The 21,444-nt window shown below is 39.7% G+C and overlaps 1 protein-coding gene across 1 annotated transcript in view; it reads left to right on the forward strand.

Moving 5' to 3' along the window:
* The first annotated feature begins 15 nt into the window (after positions 1–15).
* Positions 16–21,444, forward strand: part of SYT9 (synaptotagmin 9) — a 149,661-nt gene continuing 128,232 nt past the window's right edge. Inside the window, exon 1 of the mRNA XM_077772891.1 lies at positions 16–160. Within this exon, the coding sequence (XP_077629017.1) occupies positions 16–160 (145 nt within the window). The remainder of the gene's footprint in view (positions 161–21,444) is intronic.

A 21,444-nucleotide genomic window follows, 5' to 3' on the forward strand; every position in this document is an offset into this window, starting at 1 on the left:
GGATGCGGGGGGGCGATGCCCGGGGCCAGGGACGCGCTCTGTCACCAGGCGCTGCAGCTGCTGGCCGAGCTCTGTGCCCGTGGGGCCCTGGAGCACGACAGCTGCCAGGATTTCATCTACCACCTGCGGGACCGCACCAGACCCCGGCTTCGCGACCCAGGTGAGTGCCGCCGCCGCTGCTGGGCGCGACCGGAGGGCCCTGTGCTGGGAGTTGGGGCCGCACCGGGGCCTGAGGCAGATGAACGCCGCGGACTGGGGGAAGGTGGGGGGTGGCCGCCGACCTAGAGGAGGGGATCAGGAAGCGGCTCGCGGTGGCCTGATGCTGGATCCTACGGGTACCCGGGCAGAGGCTGCTGCGCGGAGGCCGAGTCCGGGGGGACTGGGGCAAGGTTGGAGGGACCACGCCCGCCACCTGCGCTCGGGTCGCCCTCGCTCCGGGGGGCGGCTCCCGAGCTCTCGGCTCCGCGCTCCACTTCCTGGGCTCTGCGCTCCGGCCGAGGGGAGGCCGCGGCAGCTTCTCTGCGGTGGGAAGGGGGAAGAGGCCGGAGGAAACTCTGGGAAGTTGGGAGTTGGGGACGGCCCCGGCTGCGGCTGAATCCCACTGGGTGCTTCCCACCCTGTCTCCGGAGCGCCCATTTCCCTTCTCCGGTCTAGGGTGGAAGGGCGGGGCGGGATCTGGTGCGGGGCGGCTACGGGGAGCTCCGGGTCCTGGGCAGCCCGGCGTGAACCCGTTCCCGGCGGGTCGTTTGGCGTGGAGGCGGCCTGGGCCTGGGCGCCTGGCGCTACCAGCTACCGCCGCCAGGCACAAATGGGTCGGTGGTGGGCTTGCTGGTCACGGCTGGGGCACCTGCAGTTATCCCTAGTGAAAGTTGCACAGCTCCTAACTTTGGAAAGTTCCTTCGTTTTGGCATTTGACCAATTAAGGTTGGAGGAAGGAGTTTTAGTGGAGCCATTTGCTTTCCCTGAGGGCCCTGGGTCTCCCACATTTCATCCACTACTGCTTACTGGAAGACATAGTCCAAATGTTTACTTGAGATTCTTCTTACCTGGAGAAATCATTTTCTCGAATATTCTCTCAACTAAATACAAAAAAAAGTATGCGTTAAAGATAGAATGAGAAAATGGCCTTTCCCCCTGATATTCCTGTGTATAAATATTGGAAATGAACTATTGCTGTGCAAATTATCCAGTAAAAATTTACCTCATTTTAAGCCAATCCATTATATAAAAATCTACTTGCACAAAGGATAAACTAGAGAATTATTTGCTTTATGAATAGATACACAGTGAGCCTGACTTACATAGCATTTCCATGATAGTATATTCAAAATGGGTCGGTGGGGTGAAGAGTAATCATCTGCCAAAAGTTTATATCAGATTTTCCCTACTCAAAGTCTATTTTTTCCATTGGAAAAGAAAGATTATTGTTCCTTGTTGCCTGTGGTTACATTAATTAAGTTTATCAGATGATCACTAAGGTGTTACTTCAAAGTGCAGAATTAAGTCAAGAAATACTGTTGATCCCAAATGATTTCCCTGGAGGTTCAATGCCCAGCCTTTGTGTGGCTCACTGCTGGCTGTGATGTGCTGCACAGACCACAGATACCAGTGAGAGCTCCTTGTTTCGTGAACCGGGAGCCCTAGATGATGTCCTAAGTGGGGAAAATTCTCTCCTTAAGCTGTGGGAACAAGAAAATTATTTAGCATGCTTCACCCGGAGCAAGTGTTAATGTTGAAATGTCCCGCTTCCTTGCCTGTGACTGTGCCACAAATTCCCATTGTTATCCCACATAAATAGTCGCCTTTGACTTTATAAAAGAAGATGGGCGAGGCCTCTTGCTGAGTCCATGTTTAACACTCCATATCTTTTGGATGATTTTATGCCTCTGCTTCTTTTAATACATAAGCTGGATTCCATGTCCTTGGGCTTTGCTTGGCCCCTGCACTGGGCCACCCTTGAGGAAGAGTCTGAGAAAAAAAAAAAAAAACAACTCCTTGCGAGAAACAAATCTGATAACTTGGCTTTCCTAACTAGAGCATGGTGGTTTTTAAGTAGCGCATGCCGCTCTGGATCTTTGGTTTGGGCTGGAAGTAGCCTGCTCATGAGGCAGGAGTAGGGTACTGTGAGCATGGGGTGAGAGGGACTGAGGCTAAAGCCCACATCCAGAGTGCACCCTCTCTCCTAGGGCACTTCAGCTCAGGCCAGAATCTCTCTCACTTCCCTCCTTCCTCTCCTTGCCCACATTAATTCTTATATTAGATGCATTTATCTCCATCCCTCTGAAGCTGTTTGATTGTCCGAACCAAGAGTGGCTTTCATTTCGAGCCCTAAGAGCTTAGTGGCTGGAGTAGCTGCATTGCACAACACTGCACGTGGTGCCCTTGGGATTATCTAGTGCGAACCAGAATAAGCATACACACTGGCCCTGGGACTTGGGTCCCTGGGAAAATCCTCCCTTTAAATGGATGACTTCCTTTTCTGTAAAGGTACTCAACTGAGTGCCATGTGCCAGCTTCCTCTGTCCATTGTCCATCCGTGCCTACTCAGTGGTAGTTAGATTTTCTCAAGCTCAACTGATGAACTTTGGTTTTAGAAGAAGAAAACAGACATCATTCCCTGTGGGGAATTATGCAGAGGGACACTGCATCTGGGATATTCGTTCATTTTTTTCAGAGGTGGAGTATGCCTGGGTCACAGATCAGTGGCCATCCAGAAGGGTTATTCCCTGCCCAGGCAGTTGGGGTGCTCTGATGTGGGAGTACAGCACCTAGTCTGCCCTGACTTGGTGTTAAGAGAGGACTTGATGAAAGTGCAGTGTTAAAAAGTGAAGCTGAGTCACATTTGGATCTAGAATGCCTCGCCCAACCTTTCATCTGTATCAGCTATGAAAGTAAAGTGCTGATCTTTAAGCTGAGTATGAACATTTTTTTTTCCTATAGAGAGCAGTTAGAATCCTTCTGTTAAGTGTCTTTATGTTGTCTCATATATTTGGAATGTGGGACATAAACTTGCAAATCCCAGAGTGTAGCCTTCACAACAGAGGAAAGAGCAAGTACAAAGGTCCTAAGTTAAGGGTGTCCTTGATGTGATTCAAAGAAGAGTGAGTTTAAGGGTGGCTGGAGAGAGAGAAAGATTGAGAATGACGAGAAACGTGGTTGTGGTTGAGGACTGGAGGGGAAAGATTGTGTAGGGTCTCGTCAACCATCAGAAGGACTTTGGATTTCGCTCTGAATGACAAGGAAGGGGTTGAGCAGAGAAGTGGCAGCACTGGGGCTCTTTGCTGAGAAAATGCTGTTGAAGAGCAAGGGCAGAGACAGAGAAACTTATCAGGAGGCTGTTGTAGTGATGCAGACAAGGGGAGAGTGGCTTGGCCAACCTTGTAATGGAGGTGGTGAGAAGTATCTGGGTTTTGGGCACATTTGAAGGTAGCAGGGCTAGGATTTGTGGATGGGATGGATGTGCTGGGTGGGAGCAGTGGAGTTAAAGAAGACTCCAAGGCTTTTTCACCTAAGTTAACTCCATTTAATTCAGAGGGGTGGAGGGAGGAAGGAGATGAGGTTTCTGTGTTATTAAAAAAATATTTTTTGTGCATATTAAGTGTGTGACGTCTCTCAGTTCAGCAGTCACCGGAAACATGAATATGTTCTTTAACATCATCATCTGGTCTGTGCTCACATTTTGTAACTGGAGACTTCACGCTGTCTCCTCAAGAGGGCCAATTGATTGTAGGACAGTATTTATTGTTAGAAGATTTTTTCCTGGTATGGAATGAGGAGTTCTGTTTAACTTCTACTCATGGATCTTGGTTGCACTTTTTTTTTTTTTTTCAGTTCAATACATTTGTTTTTTTCCTTTGGCTATAAGGAGGTAGAGATTTTAGCTTTTTTCTTAACCTCCTGTTTCCACATCTGGACAAGAAAGGAGGATTGGGTCATGTAATTTCTAGGCTTTAACCGCGTTTTATTATATTCCTTGTAAGTCTTTTCTTCTCTAGGGTGCCAACCGCGTCGGTGCCAAACTCTTTATGTAGGTCATTTCATTTAATCCTCATGACGTCTTCTAAGACCTTGCTATTCCAAGTGTTCGTCTGTGGACCAGCAGCATCAGCAGCAACTGGGAGCTTATTAGAAACGCAGACTCTCAGGTCCCACCCAGACCTTCTGCACGTGAATCTGTGTGTTATTACGATCCTCAGATAGATTTACAGGCACATTGAAGTTTGAGAAGTGTGGCTAAAAGATATTGGTATATATGAATAAACTGGAGCTCAGAGCTAATGAGCACCAAGGCCATAGGTTCCATTGGGAAAGGGGTTGAGTCTAAGTCAAAGTAGCTTCTGAGGTAAACACATCACATGTACTAAGAATCTGAGTACATGACAATTTCATTGAAATTGTCAATGAAAATTTCTTAGCTCTTTTTCATAAGAGTCCCCTTCAGGCTTACTTTGTCTATTGTGCTCTTCTATAAAGGATTTAATCTCTAACTGTAGGTTAAATTCTATGCAGTTGTAAAGATTTAACTTAGTTTTTAAGTTATGCATCCTTTTTGTTCAGGATACTGGTTTTACGTTGACGTTCCAGTTTGCCTTTCTGGAGATTTTTCTTCATTTGCTGGTCAGGGTGTGAAGGACAGCCTTATGGCTTATTGTTAGCAACTCTTCTTTTCAAGTGGACATTAACCTTCTTAGGGAAAGCCTTTTCTAGACAAATGGTTTTCAACCTTGGCTGCACGTTAACAACATTTAGGGAGCAAACAAAAATAAAACAAAGAGCTACCAAAGACTGAGCTTTACTCTGAACAAATTAAATCTGAGTCTCTGGGGGTGAGGCCTGTTATCAGTATATTTTTAAAGTTCCTCTGTTGATTCTAAAGTGTAGCCAAGTGGAGGACAACTGTCGAGACCATCAAGAAAGGATGAAACCACTTCATCTGCTCTCTGCTCAGCTCGTATTTCTTTCCTGAAAACTTAGGGAAGATGGTGTCGAAAGTCAGGGGCCTTGTTGACAGTTGCCACACACATCTACTGATTCTTTTCTTTTGATAATGTTGCCTCAAAATTTTATTTTGAGTTTTCTATAAAAATATAATGAGATCCATTATGTTCACCCAACTTGGGGGGGGGAGGGGTGGAAAGAAGAACATATTGAGAAAAATCATGTCCAAATAGTATTTCATTAAAAGGCCAGAATGTAGAACCCTCATTAATGTCACCTTGTACTGAATTAGAATTAAATCATTTATTAGAAGATGAGCATATAAGATAATAATTAAATATAGTTTCTAAGGGAAAACTTCAAAATAATCAGCAAGATTAAATGGTAGTCTTATTAAAAATTTCAAAGATGGTCAAAAGAGAGTTAACCTTAGAGCACTAGATTTTTATGAATAGATGTTGGGATGATGATGCACAATGGGATTAATTTTTAAAAATTAGTGTTAATTGCAATCAGGAAATAGAGAGTCTTCTAAGGAATGAGTGGCATATTGGTTGCACAATATGTGAAGATAATTTGCATTTGCTTCAGTGACATTTGAGGGCTTCTTCATAAATATTTTATTTAAACAAGTGTGTTTTCATCTCTGTGGGATTCTTCTACATGGACCAGTGAGTGGTTTAGTCATGAGGTAATTATCAAGAGGGAAAAACAAAAGCAAACTGTGGTAAAGGCATCACAGGCAGCCCTGTGGCCAGCTGCCTCTTTCAGAATAAACAATCAAAAGCACAAACTTTTTGATGTGGGCTAACCTCTCAAGGAGAAATTAAGCCGACACCTAAGGGAAAACGCCTAAAATCCCCTGTTCTGTATAGAGCATAGGCATTGCTTTCACGGTGAAAGCATATCAGCACTCTTGTGTTTGTGTGTGCACGTGTGCTTTCCTGTATGATTGACCTAAAAAAAATTCATAATCTCTTCTTGACCGAGTTACTTGACGCAAGTTTGCTTGCTGAAGTGTATAGAGAAAGGGGAGGAGCTTAGTGAGAGGCATTAGTGGGAGAGCAATCTCACTTTTAAATGGATAAGTATGAAGGATGCTTTTCTACTTTCCAAATGAAATCACAATTTAAGCCATAATGTGCATCATGACTTTTTTTCTTTTCAGTGTTTTGTTGGGGTTAGCTCTAGGAATGACTTTAAACCAAAGCAAACCCTTAATGACTAGGTTTTGCAGATCTTCTTAAAATATTCATGTGTCCTTGTGCATGTATTTTATCACACAAAAACTTTTATATCAATATTGATGGAAGTGCACCTGAAGGGGAAAATAAAACTCACCCAGAAAATCAAGATGACAAAGTGAAATAAAGAAAGGGCTTTAGAGTCAGAATCAGATCCTGCTCTTACTAGCTTTATGACTTTGAGCAAAATATTTAGCTCTTCACTTTATTCATCTCTTAAGATGGGAGTGGAAGGCTGCTGTAGTACTGTGCCCAGACTAAGTGCTCCATAGATTATGGCAGTAATGGTATCATCTGTCCATGCTTCTTCTCAACTCTGATTCATGGGCATGCATATGTTTTACCCATTTATGATCACTCATAGACAAAAGTTTCCATTCTCCTTTTTTTGTATGCTTAACATTTTATCAACTGCTCATAGGTTCCTCGGTGATCTCTGTGTCTTAGTTCCCTCATCAGTAAAATGGGTTACTGAACCAGTGTTCAGGTAAAATATAGGATGCCCAGTTCAATTTGAATTTCAGATAAATAATGGGTAATATTGCATGGGGTAGACTTATACTAAATACCTGTCATTTATCTGAAATTCAAATTGAACCGTGTACTTTATATTTTTATTTGCTATATCTGGAAATCCTATTTTAGTACCTATCTCACAATGCGTATGAAATACTTACCATAGTACCTGGCACATAGTAAGTGCTAAATAAATACTAACCATTATTATTATTGTATTTTTTCCATGATGAACAGTCATTATTGTGCACTTTTTGTGATGACTATATATATTCCAAGGAGTAGGTAAATATTTTTTGCTTAGTCATGTTTTTTGGGCATTTCTGGTTTTTCATTAGTGTAAATACTGTTTTGTATCTATAGTATCCTACTCCCTTTTGGGAAGCTGTCTTTTCTTGTTTACTGCCTAGTCAATGCAAAGGAAACTATGTTGAGGCCCCGGGGCCTTAGGGATTTGGCAGGAGGCCACCCTGACAGCAAAAGAAGAGCTGGTGGAGGGGCCTCATCAGACCTTCCACTTGGGGTGCAGGCTGTTGGAGTGGCTGCACTTCTTACGGCAGGACTCCTGCAGAATGCAACTCTTGCAGTTGTATTCCTGGGCCAGCTGGTGGAGGGAAGACTTGATGCCATCCTGCAGATGAAGCTGCAAGTGTGGGGCAGACTCTTTCCGAATTTGGTAGTTTGAGAGTGTGGCCATTTTCCAGCTGTTTGCCCACAAAAATCTGATGCTGCTGGTCAGGTGGGATGCCCTCCTCGTCTTGGATTTTAGCTTCAACAGTCTCAGTGGTGTCATTCGGCTCAACCTCAAGGATGATGGTCCAGCCTATCAGGGTCTTCACAAAGATCTTCACATCTGCATCTGTCACAAGACTGCCACCACTGAACCGCTCAGCTACCTCCTTGAAGAGGAAGAAGCGGAAAATTTCTTAATGATACATTATCAACAATGAGTTCAGATTGTTTTCCTGTAAATTGTCAACCTTAAAAAAATCTTCCAGTTATGTTACCAGCAAAAGATGAGGTTATTCAGGAAAGAATTGCCACGTGGAACAAACAACCTATGGCAAAACCATGGGAAATCTGGAGAACAAAGGTACACTTTTTTGGGGGGAAAAGGGGTAAGTTGGGAAAGCTGTTGTAAATTAAAAGTGCATCGGAGTAAACTGGTGGCTTCTCATTGGCTGAACCATTGAGTGGTGGGAGGATAGGAAAACAATGTCTTCCCCAGCTGGGATAGTAAAGTAGCATCCATGTGCAAGGTCAAGTCCATCTCTTCCTGTTGAGTCTGCAGTATTGAGTCTGCAGGGTGTGGGAGCTCCCCTTCCCAAACCTCCTGACTCCACTTTAGTAAGGTTTTCCATTATTTTCACAAGATCTATGCCAACTATCTCTGCTACATAGCAACAGCAAATCCACTAGCATTAGGCGGTAATAATGTGAAGAAAAACCTACTGATTTAACAAGTTTTAAGTGGCTATCTGGTTGTTGTTTCAATTTGTACTTTTTTGTTGGTGTGATGGGATTTTAAACCTACTTTTATTTCTTATGTGAACTTTCTGTGTTTAGTCTCTATCATGTGGCAGTTTATTTTTTGAGAATTGTAATGTTTTCCTACTAATTTGCATTAGTTAGAATATAAATATTCTGTCAGATCAGCTCAAAGAAGGATTAGTTCACTGTTTAGTGAACGAGCTCTCCTTGTCTGATGACAGCCAATCATTATACTAGACCGCCTTTAAAATTTTTAAGGTTGCATCAACAAATTGGGATTCACTGTAATATTCTTTTTTGGGGGAAGGAGTTAAGCTTTAATTGAACAATGTTGAGAATTTAGAGTTTCTCACTTTCTGCCCATAATGGTAAAGAAAAAAAATCAACACATTGTAACATTCTTTCTAATGCAAAGTGCTGTCCTTATTTAGGTGAAATATGAAAAAAAAAGTATGGTGATACAACTTGAATCCCTTTTTCTGTATGTTTTCTCTCCCTCTCCTCCCAGCAATTATGAAGCCTTTACTCTAGCTACACTGACCAGATCACTCTTTTCTAATTGTAATTAAGTTAAATTAAGAAAACATTGAAGTGCCTTGTAATTGCCGGGTACTAAGTTAGGCATCAGTAATTCAAAGATACATTAGACATGGTTACTGCCCCTATGGCTTTGAGATAAAATAATACTTGCAATTAATAAAATGAAGACAAGAAGGGAGATATACATGGGAAACAGTGCAGAAAAAGAGGAGCAAAGTAATTAGCTGGCTTGAGTGGATCTGCAGAGGATTCCTAGAGAGGTTAATTCTTGGGTGGAGCACTTTGCCTGTAAATGTGGTTGGGAAGGACATTCTAGGAACTTATAAAGGTCCTTCATTGGGAGGAAATTGATCTTTGGTAATAATAGTAAGTAGAGTATGTATTGGGACTGTTGAGGGGTAGCCTGTTCTAGTAAATGCTGGTCAGATTGTACGCCATTGTCAAAGTCTCACTGAGGACTTGGGCTAGAACACTCTGATGCAGAAATCTTAAAAGGAAGTATAATTTACTGTGATGGATCCAAAAGACTCATTCTCAGCAAAGTACTCTAGGAGATTTTAGGATGGTGAGGTTCTGTGAGTGCCCATCTCTAGTCTGTCTGGTTCCTCATGGGAAATAAGCTTAAGTTGGTGATGATGATGCTTTTCTTATCCAAGGTAAGGTGTTGGCAGATTGGAATCACTGAATGAGAGATCCCCTATTTTAGATCCCCAGTCATGTCACCCTGAAACCCAGGTATAATTACTTCACATAATTGTACAAACTGCCTTTAACGAATTTAGTCATCTGGTTCAAACATCTGGGCTCCAGATATCATTTCAAACTATGCCAACAGTGACATCTTGCTTCTTTGCCTAGTTATTTAATAATGGAAAAGCAACATGTTCAGTTGCATTGCAACCACACAGTATGTGGATATGCACAGTCTGTTTTCTCTGATGTTATAGGACCCAGGAGGGGGTAAGCATGGCAGGCCTGCCTAGTGCCTACCAAGTTGTGCTGTAGAGATGATTCTTTATTCTGCATACAGGGGCTGCCAAGTAATGGGCACAATTTGTTAAAATAATTGAATTGGTGGCACCTGGGTGGCTCAGCCAGTTAAGTGTCCAGCTTTGGCTTAAGTCATGATCTTGCGGTTCAGAAGTTTGAGCCTGCATCAGGCTCTTTGCTGACAGCTTGGAGCCCAGAGCCTGTTTTGGATTCTGTTTCTCCCTTTCTCTCTGCCCCTTTCCTTCTTAAGTTCTTGTCTCTTTCTCTCTCAAAAATAAATAAACATTAGAAAATATATATTTTAAAGTAATTGAATTGAATGCCCTTAGGTGGGTCATACATTCTCCACTTTTCTTCCTCCTCCCCACATACATAAACTTTACTCATCACATTTATAGGATATGCCTGACTACTGAAGACATATTGGTTTGCATCAGCTATAACACTGCAGACTTACTGAAAGGTTTTAAGCTGAAAATTAAGGCGAGTAGATTTATCTCCTAATTATATCCCTGTGGAGACAGGATGAAGGTTGATTGGAGAGATTGTGATTGGATATGCCATTTTCTTACACATCAGATGATTACTGAGCATCCTCTATGTGCAAGGCTCTGTTCTAGGTATGGTACATAGCTAGATACCTAAATATAGTATTGTATGTATAATAGGGAACCATACAAAATAAAAATCTTTCCCTCAGGGCACTTACATGTTGCTGAGAGGAAAATGATGATACTTAAATAAGTTAACTAATTACATAGTATGTTAGATGGTAAATAAGTGCTAAGGAGAAAAATAAAACATGGGAAGAGAATAGATATGGGAACTGAAATGGCATCACTGAGAAGCTGATAGATGAGTAAAGGTCAGAAGGATGAGACAGGAGCAAGGCATGCACATGTCAGGGGAAGAGAATTCCAGGCAGGTTTAAAGATTCTGAATCAGGCACAGCTAGGTATTAGCCTAGGGCGAGAGAGAGAGTAGGCTGGAAAGTGATGGCAGGGTAATCATAGAGCCTTATTAGCCATTGTAATGAATATGACTTTTACTCAGAGTAAGATGGAAAGTCATTGAAAAGTTTTAAGCAGAGCAGTGATAATATCTGATTTAGAAATAGAAGGGATTACTCTGATCAGGCTGTAGAAGAGTAAGGGTGGAGTCAGGGAAAACAGTTATGTGATTGCTATAATAATTTATGTGAGAGATTAATGGTGGCTTGACCCAGAGTGATGGCAGAGGAGGTGGTGACAAGTAGTCAGATTCCAGGTAGCTTGAAGGTAGAGCTGACAGGAGTTACCAGTGGATGGATGTAGGATGTGAAAGACAAGAGGAATCCAAATGACTCCCAAGATTTTGGCCTGAACGAGGGAGTAGAGTTGTAGGAGCAGTAAGTTTGAGGGTAATGATTAAGGGTTCAGTTTTGGATGTGTTAAGTTGGAAATGCTTATTAGTGAGTCAAGGCTACAGATTACGAAGTTGAATATAGGAGCCTGGAGTTGGGAAAAGATGGCTAGACTAGAAATATAAATATGAGAATTTTTGGTATAGAGATGATATTTAAAATGACTGTGGCTGAAATGATCTAGGAAGACAGAAGAGAGAAGAGGACCACCAGTTCTGGAAGTCTCCAACACTAAGAGGATGGAGAGAAGTTGAGGAACCAGCCAAAGAAGACTAATAAAGAGGGACCAGAAAATCCAACAGTGTTGACCTGAAAGCCAAAGTGAAAAGCCAAGGAAAAGATGTATCAAAGAGGAAGGCATACAAGTCATGTCAGTGTTGCCATTAGGTTAAGTAGAATGGCTACTGTAGTTAGTAATATAGCGGTCATTAGAAATGAAGTTGACAAGCAGTTTTGGTGAAGAGGAGGGAATAAGAGCCTGACTGGCGTGGTCTTAAGAGGAATTGACTGGCAAAAGTAGTAGTTGGTGAGGTAAGCAAGGTCAAGGGTTTTTTGTTTTTGTTCTAAATTAATGTGATGGGAATGATCTAGTGGAGAACAAAAATACATGATGTAGGACAAAGCAGGAGAATTGTTGGAGCAGTATTCTTTTTTTAAGTTATTCATTTATTTTGAGACAGAGAGAGAGAACGAACCTGACTTGGGGCTTGATTCCATGAACTGTGAGATCATGACCTGAGCTGAAATCAAGAGTCAGGTGTTTAGCCACCTGAGCCACTGGAGCAGTATTCTTGAGTAGGTATTGAGAAATCCTTCCTAGGTGCTCAAGGAAGAAGTCTAGCCTGCAGATACACATTTAGGAGCCATCATCATAGAACTTATATGTCAAGCTAAGACATTAGATGAGCTTACCAAGGAAGCAATGAAGATTAAAAAGAAGTCAAACAACTAGTTAGAGGTTAGGAAGATGAACAGGAACCAACAAAAGAGACTGGAAAGGGTCAGCAAATACAGTGGGAAAAAAATCAGGAGTCTGGGAAACTGGAAGTGCAGAAAGTATTCCTGAAAGGAGGGAGTGATCCTTTATGTGAAATGTGGCTGATAGGTCAAGTAAGATGAGAACCAAGCACTGGTTACATTTAGCAACAAGGAGCTTCATTGATGACCTGGAACTGAGGGATTCTGAAGGAGTTGTGGGCAGGTGGGGTTCATCAAAGTCTGACTACAGTCTCTTCAAGAAAGGATGAGAAAAGCTGGAGAACATACCCTACATTTTTGAGTTTTATTGTGAAAGAAAAAGAAGGGGAAAATAAGTCATAAGATGGTTTTTAAAGAAAGGAGAAAATGACTACATATTCATTTGCTAGAGAGAAGTTAAAAATGATGCAGAGGATGTGTCCTCAAGCAAGAGAAACAAAAGCAAAAGTAACCTATTAGGACTCTAGCAAAATAAAAGGCTTTTGCATAGTGAAGGAAACCATCAACAAAACAAAAAAGCAATGGGAGAAGATTATTTGCATTTGATATATCTGATATTGATATTGCCTGATATTTTTATATATCCAAAGTAGATGACGAACTTATGCAACTCAACACCAAAATACTAAACAAAACAAAACTGAAAAAAATCCACCATAATCTGATTAAAATGAGCAGAGGACCTGAATGGACATTTTTCCAAAAAAGACGTACAGATGACCAACAAACACGTGAAAAGGTACTCAACATTACTCATCATCTGGCAAACGCAAATCAAAAGCACAATGAGATATCACCTTACACCTATCAGAATGGGTAAAAATCAATAAGGTAAGAAACAACAAGTGTTGGTGAGGATGTACAGGAAAAGGAACCTTTGTACACTGCTGTTAGGAATGCAAGCTGGTGCAGCCACTCTGGAAAACAGTATGGACGTTCCTCAAAAAATTAAAATCAGAATTATTATATGATTCGATAATTCCAATGCTTGTATTTACCCAAAGAAAACAAAACCACTTAGTTCAAAAAGATATATGCACCCTTATGTTTATTGCAGATTTGTTTATAATAGTCAAGATATGGAAGCAACCCAAGTATCCATCCATAGATGAATGGATAAAGAAGGCATACACACACACACACACACACACACACACGCACACACACACACACTGAAATGTTACTCAGCCATAAAATAGAATTAAATCTTACCATTTACAACATGGATGGATCTAGAGGATATAACGCTAAGTGAAATACGTGAGTCAGAGAAAGACAAATACCATGTGATTTCATTCATATGTGGAATTTGAGGGAAAAAAACAAATTAATAAAGAAAAAAGAAAGAAAAAAACAGTCTTAAATATAGAAAACAAAGTGATGGTTACCTAAGGGGAAATGGGTAGAGGGATGGGTGAAATAGGTAAAGAGGATCAAGAGTACACCTATTGTGATGAGCACTGAGTAACCTAAAGAATTGTTGAATCATTATATTGTACACCTAAAACTAATACAACAGTGTATGTTAATTATACTTCAATTTTAAAAAAAGAAATGAAATGATGTAGGGGATTGAATTACCTGAGTGATGTGCTTGAGTAGGTGGGTTTTTCAACAGTTCATTCATTGTTAGGGAGTCAGGATCCAGGTGGGCAGATCTGGTTTGGAGATCACACAGAAGTTTGTTTTCTGATTGCTCTTCCATTCTTAGTGAAAAAGGAAACAGCAAGATTATCAGCTGAGAGTATGGATGGGATGAGAGGTTATGGAGATTTGGAAACAGGAGAGCTGTAAATGATAGTTCAAAAGATGGGAGAGCAAATGGACCAGGGAAGTACAGTGTACTTGCCAGGCAGTGTTACGGGCCCACTTGAAGTTAGTGACCATGAATTTGAAGTGATACCCACCACTGTTGGCATAAATGTTTTCCTCACCATGTGCACCTGTATTTGTGCAGGCATGAAGAAACAGGGGTTATGTTTAAACAAGATCATGCTGATATATGACAATGAGAGAGTGGCAAAAGAGTTGAGGGTGTACAGAATGGAGGAATTGGGACAATCGACTCTGCAATCTTATCTGAGTAAGGAGGGGAGAGTGGACATGCGGAGGCAGGAAAGGATGGGAGGTTTAGAGGATTGTAAGTCCTCTGGTATGGAATGATTATTGGGAGCACAGTGAAGAGGAGACACTGTAGTTGTTGTTATTGACCGGGTCTGGGATGTGATTGTGGAATGAGGCCCTAAGGTAGGCTGAAGGACAGGACATAGGGGCAAGAACAAAAAGACTGTGGTTTTGGAAATCTTGAATTAACCACAAGTTCAGACAAAAGTAGTGTTGGAGAGAGTGATAACAAGCCAGGAATGGGGGGAACTGGGGAAATGGCATGACGAATATAGATGTCTGTGACAGAGATGGGTAGGTGTAGTATAGTGGTGCAGTCAAGCAATAGGAGATTCAAAGCTGGGGGATTTTGGAGAAAACACCAGAAGTAGTATTAGACTATTAGTATTTATCTGGGCAAAAGTGTTGAAGGAATGTTTTAGGGCAATGAAGTTGGAGAAGAGGAGATTGATATAAAACATATTTAAGAGATAATAATAATCCGTGCACTGATAGGGAGTAGAGGGATCCTAATTTTTCAAGTTTCGGCATGAGTGCCTGGGAGGATGGTCATGTGACTTACTGTTTACTACAAGAAGTTGGGTATGTTTTATGCAAAAAAATAAGATAATTTTAAATGCATTAAGTTTAAGGATGTATGGAAAATCTGATGCAGACATCCAGGGCAGTAGACTGGTGGGCCATTGGAAAGAAGTTGCTAGAAATCACGGAGGGTGAGAAATGGTTGAATGCTAAAGTCTCTTCCAACTTGAAGGGTTTGGGAAAATGATTCTCAGTTCTAGCAATTCATCAGAATCAATTGGGGAACTTATTTTCTTTTATGTTTCTTTATTTTTGAGAGAGTGCGAGTTGGGGAGGGGCAGAGAGGGAGACCCAGAATCTGAAGCAGGCTCCAGGCTCCAAACTGTCAGTACAGAACCCACGAGCAGCGAGATCATGACCTGACCCAAAGTTGGCTGCTTAACCAACCAAACCACCCAGGTGCTCTCAATTGGGGAACTTTTGAAGATATACTGCCCTGTTCCCTGAATAAATCATAATCTTCAGGGGTGATGCCTAAAGTATCCCTACACATGAGTCTGGTGTGTATCCAGGGTTGCAAATGACATGCATTGATGGTCTTTATGGATTGAAATTACTTTTTACAGCCCCATTGTCAAAATAAATGCTTCAACCATCTGTATAAAACTGTTATAATACATTAGGCAAGGAAATCCAAGCATGAAAATGCTTTTACTATCTATCATTGATTCTTTTTTTTTTTTTAAACCACAGTGGGAGTTATCTCAAATTATCAGTACAGCTGCTGTTGGCACAACTAATAATAAATTCTGTAGAAAATTTTGCTGTAGGATGTGACTGTAGATCCTGGCACGAACTAAAATCATGGTCTTCTTTATTGCTAGACATGTAATATGATTATCATTTATTTTTAATTTAGGAAAACCATACTGTAAATAAGCTCTATAAGAAACTCTAACTAGGCTGTGAGCTTAGAGAAGAATACGATTGCTTGATTCCTCTAGTCTATCACTTGTTCTTGTCGATATGTTCACTTCCTATCAGAAAAACTGTGTAAACAAAGGAAGGGGTATAAATGAGGGACCACATTCAAACTGCTCTTAACACTTGACACTGAAAATCTTAGGTTCAACATATTTTCAGTTGTGATTTTTTCAAATAATATGAATGTCCATCGATGGCATAGCTGGGCTAGCTCTAAATGCTTCCCAAATTATTTCAGAAGGAATGAGAAAACTGTTGTTTGCTCTTCTTTAATCTGTTCCACCACGACTGCTACTTTAGGTTTAATGCAGCTGTAATATACCAAATTTATAGGTCATCCTTCTGGGGCTTTTAAAGTGCTTTGTGTGTATTACTTTACTTTGAGGGAGCTAAAACTCATCATGTTAAGGAATTTATTTCAGAGAGAGTCTACAAAGAGAGCTACAAAATCCCCCACAGTGTTTCTTTTTTCCTTCCAAATGCTTTGGGAGAAGCATCCATTGACTGTAACTCCACACTGCTTTACAGACCATTTATATGTGGATTACTGTAGGCTTCTGTAAGGGAAAATCTAATCCCCAGAGGTTCAGTTTGGGAGGATCCACTCTGCAGGCCGATAAAGATTAAAATCACAGCTCCTTTCCATTACATTGATTTTTTGATCTTTTGATTTTTATATTGTCTCACTTGTCAATAAGTCAATCACAGCTGTCTTCCCAGTGCTTCAGTACATGGGAAGTGGGAAGTTAAATTGGACAGATTCACAAAACAAAGACCCTATAACATATGCCTTTATAATAAAAGGTGACATTTTAGGACTTGCAGTCACAACACTAAAGGACAGTCATCAGATTTGATTCAGGGAATGGAGAGAAGTCGCCTTAATAATGCAGCTTAGAACATGGGGAAATGTCAGAGGAGGATCAGAGTTGGATGTACACTACCTGATATTTTAAATGCCCAGGAAATGGTTTCATTAAATGGTTTCATATTATATTAAAATAGCAAGTACAAAATATATATGGATTTTATATTTATCTGCTCTTTTTCTAAGGCCTCATGCTAATTAAACGTTCCTATAATAAGCATACTGAATGTGACATAAAAGTCATCAAATAAGACTTATTTTAGGTTGGTAAATAGTGCTATAAATGACGAGGACTTACCAGTCATTAACTTTTAATGAATCAAGTAGAATTCAAATGTATGCAGTTAAGCTTGTTCAAATTTCCAAGTTAGAAACATCAGAATTATGATGGGAGACCATCATACTTTACCAATAATGATACATCAATAGACAATAAGTAGATAGAAATAATACTGCTAAGAGTTTATGAAAAATACCTATGGATTTTATAGTCACCAAAAGAGAGAAAATGTTCGTGGAACATTTTTAAAAAATGGGCCAATACCATAAAAAGGGAACTGAATAGTCCATAAAAAGGAAACATTTATTCCAAAAAGATAAAAATTGTAGAGACCACATTTACTAATAGTAATACAGTAAAACTATCAATGAGTGAATAACAAGTAACAACAACACCAGGAGCCTAAACTCCTGAAAATTGAACTCTTATAGAGATCTCTTTAGTTATAAAATCAGAAATGGAAACTAAAGTTCTAGACATTGAAAATACTATGAAATGAAAGTATATGTATTAAAACTGTGGAGTACAGTCAAAGCTATATTTATATGAAAATTCATAGCTTTCATGGATTCTAGTAAATAGAGTGATAGAAAATGAATACACCAAGCATTAAATTTAAAAACCTAGAAATGGAAAAATAAACCCCCTAAAAATGTAGGAGCAGAGCATTGGTAAAACCAAAAGAAAACATTCATGTTTTAGAAAGTGAAAAGTCAAAACACACAAACAAAAGTGGTATTAATAAGCAAAACCGAGGTGTGTTTTTTGAAATATACATAAGTAAGTACTTTGTTGTTCTGACCAAGAAAAAAAATGAGAAAACACAAATATAGAGTAAAAGGAATAAGAAAAAAGATTTAATGACAGATATAGAAGAGATTAAAAAACATAAGAAAATGCCATATATGCCAATGATGTGGAAATACAAATTGAGTGGAAGTTATAAAACATCTCAGAGCAAGTATAGAAATATTTAGAAGAAGCTGAATGGTGGTCAAAGAACTATTTCCCACAAAATGTTATAGGCCCAGGTATTTGTATAGGTCAAGTCTATCAAAATGTCAAGTAATTCATCATCTTCTTTGTTGGAACCATAATAGTCATTGCAAATTTGTTTTAAATTCTCATTGCCAAACATTTTATGTGAGCACAAGAATTAGATAAAGGTCACCACCACTTTCACTGTCCAGAAAGAGTCACTGTTATTTCTTTTTACTAGATGTGAAATTGTTAGATATAGGCTTATGCACTTTGAATATCTGATACAAAGCTATCAAGTTGTCCTCTGGGAAGACTTAACAATTCACATAATCTTAAAACTATTCCATAGCATAGGGGCACCTGGGTGGCTCAGTTGGTTTACTTCAGAGCCTGCTTCGTATTCTGTGTCACCCTCTCTCTCTCTGCCTCTCTCCCAGTCATGCTCTGTTTCTCTCTCTCTCAAAAATAAATAAACATTAAAAAACTTAAAAAAAAACCCTATTCCATAGTATAGAAAAGACATAGAAAGCATTCCAGTTTACTTTATGAGGCTGATATAAAATCTAACAAAGACTATAGGAAAAAAGAGCTTTTTAAAAATTAATTAATTTTTTGAGAGAGAGAGAGTGAGAAAGCTGGAGAGGGTCAGAAAGAGAGGGAAATAGAAAGAATCCTAAGCAGGATCTGCAAAGTCAGCGCAAAGTCTGATGTGGGCCTCAAACCCACGAACCGTGAGATCATGACCTGAGCCGAAATCAAGAGTTAGTCACTTAACCGACTGAGCCACCCTTGTGCCCAAGAAAAAAGATCTTTATGCACATCAAAACAAACCAAAAAACAAAAAAGTTAAGCGCATAAATACCCAAGTTGTGTGTTAAATAATAGTAGAATAAATATAGCTTTTTAATGATACACAGTGACCCAGTAGAATTTTCTGCTGGATGTTTACTTTGAGAACACAAGAATAGTAAAGCTCTAGGAAACCTATCATTCATTGCATGAATAGGTTTTGGTGTGTGTGTGTGTGTGTGTGTGTGTGTGTAAAGTTATTTAAGTTTATTTTTGAGAGAGAGAGGGAGAGAGTATGATTAGGGGAGGGGCAGAGAGCGAGAACCACAAGGAGGTTGCATATTGTTAGCACAGAGTCCGATGCGGGGATTGATCCCACGAACTCTGAGATCATGACCTAAGGTGAAATCAAGAGTCAGGTGCTTAACCAACTGAGCCACCTAGGTGCTCCTAAAATTATTTAAGTTTTGATAATGTTTATACAATAGAAGTAACATAAACTTCTCCTATTTTTCTCAATCTCCATCCATTCCTTCATTTAAAAAAAAATTCATTGAGCCATATTTTACATCTTATATAATTCAGCCACTTTTAAGTATATAATTTAGTGATTATTCAGTAAATTTATGAAATTGTACAAGCATCACTATCAATCATTTTAGCATGTTTTCATTGCCCCAGTTAGATAATGTGCATTCACCATTCCCTGGTTGAGAAGGCCTCTAATTTACTTTCTGTCTCTATAGATTTGCCTTTTTTGGGTATTTCAAATAAATGGAATCTTGCAATATGTGATATCTCTTTTGTGACTGGATTCTTTCACTTAGCCTACTTTTTTTGAGGTCCAGCCATGTTGTACAATGTGTCATTAGTTCTTTTTTATTACTGACTAATATTTCATTATATGGATATACCACATTTTATTTATCCATTCACCAGTTCATGGATGTTTAGGTTGTTTACAGGTTGGAGCTATTATGGATAATTGCTACTAAGAACATGTAGGTTCAAGTCTTTGCATGGATGTATGTTTTCATTCCTCTTGGGTACATACATAGAAGTAGAATTGCTGGGTCATATGATGATTCCACATTAGGCATTTTGAAAAACTGCTAAATTGTTTTCCAAAATGACAGCACTCTTTTACATTTACATCAGAAGTGTGTGTGGGTTCCCATTTCTCCATACTCTCAGCAACGTTTGTCATTATCTTTTTTATTATAGCCATTCTAGCGGGTGTGAAATGATGCCTTATTCACAGTACATGATAGGTTTTTAGAGAAACAAACATAATCATGTCAGATGATGCCAAAAACATTAAATGATAAAATTCAATATTATTTTTGGTTAATACCTGAGAAAACAAAAAAAATCTGCTATTCTAATATTAAGTATGATGATGACAATGATGTTAATGATTACATTATAACTAGTAACAATAATAATGCTGATGAGACATAATAGAACTTGATGCCAGGTGTTACTCTAAGTTTTTTTATGTAATAGCAGCCACCTTGGGGTAGGTTCTAGTGTTATCTCCATTTTACAGAGGAGGAGGCCGAAGTGTCACTTAAGGGATTTGTCTGCCTCCACATAGCCATTGAGTCATGGAGCTGGAATTGGAATACAGCCATTCTGGATACAGAGTCCACTCTATCAGTCCTTACACTGGAACATGGAGAATCTTATTTCATCTGGGCCCTCAGTGCCTCCCGGTAGTTCTTGTCATCTGGCTTCTTCCTTGCCCTTTCCCTCCGCTCAAGCTCTGCCTCTACCCTCAACTTCCCACTTCTCAGAGAAAATAAAGACTGTGCCAAAAAAGCAGCCAAACCTAATAGAACAGAAATAGAGTAACATGGCATTCTAGTATTTAGTAAACATAGCATTTCAAATCGCAGGGTGGCAGTGGTGGGGGAATGGATTATTCAGTAAATGGTGTTGGGAAAAACACCGTATTTCTGCTCTATATTCCAAATTTGTCATGTGTTTTAAATTTTATGAAAAGTAGAACTATTAGAATTCTAAAGGGAATTATAAAATAACCTCTAATCAGGATTCTCTACGTGTGGCAGGAAAACATTAATAACAGTGGCTGAAACACAGAAGGTATGTTTTTAAAGTTCTTTCACATAAATATATCTAGAGATAGGCTTCCCAGGTCTGAGAGGCTCCAGATAGTCTTGAGACCACTTTCATTCTGTCTTTCTATTTTCCTTTTTTAGTGCATGGCTTATAGCTCAAAGTCACCTCATAGGCTAAGATTGCTGCTGGAATTCCAGCACTCACATTTACATTCCTGGGAGACACAAGAGAGTCCACCTCCAGCTCTTCCTCAGTAACCTTTTTGGAAGTCCCTGTTAACATTTGTGCTCTCATCTCTTGATCAGAATTTAGCCACACGCCCACAACCAAAGTTGGGAAATGTAGCCTTTTGACTTCACATGTTGTCAAGACAAATTCCAAATGCAATTCAAATTTTATTGTTTTGGGGAAAAGGAAAAAATGGATATTGGGTGGCAACTACCAGTTTCAGGAATAAATTAGGTAGGTGAAGCCTTCCTTGTGTGATCCCCAAAACCAACAACCCTAAAAGACAAGCTTGACAAATTTTGGCAGACACAATAGCAACAGTGTTTTCTTTTGCAAAAGGCGTTATAAACAAAATGATGACAAATCACAAAATGAGACAGGGTAATTGCAGTGAATGACATATAATTAATATTCTCAAAATGTAAACAGATATATTAATTAGTAACAAACTTGATTGTGCCTTTTGGAGAGAAAGTATCAATTCTTT

The sequence above is a fragment of the Crocuta crocuta genome, unplaced genomic scaffold (genome assembly GCF_008692635.1).
Source record: "Crocuta crocuta isolate KB4526 unplaced genomic scaffold, BGI_CrCroc_1.0 scaffold382, whole genome shotgun sequence".
NCBI lineage: Eukaryota > Metazoa > Chordata > Mammalia > Carnivora > Hyaenidae > Crocuta > Crocuta crocuta.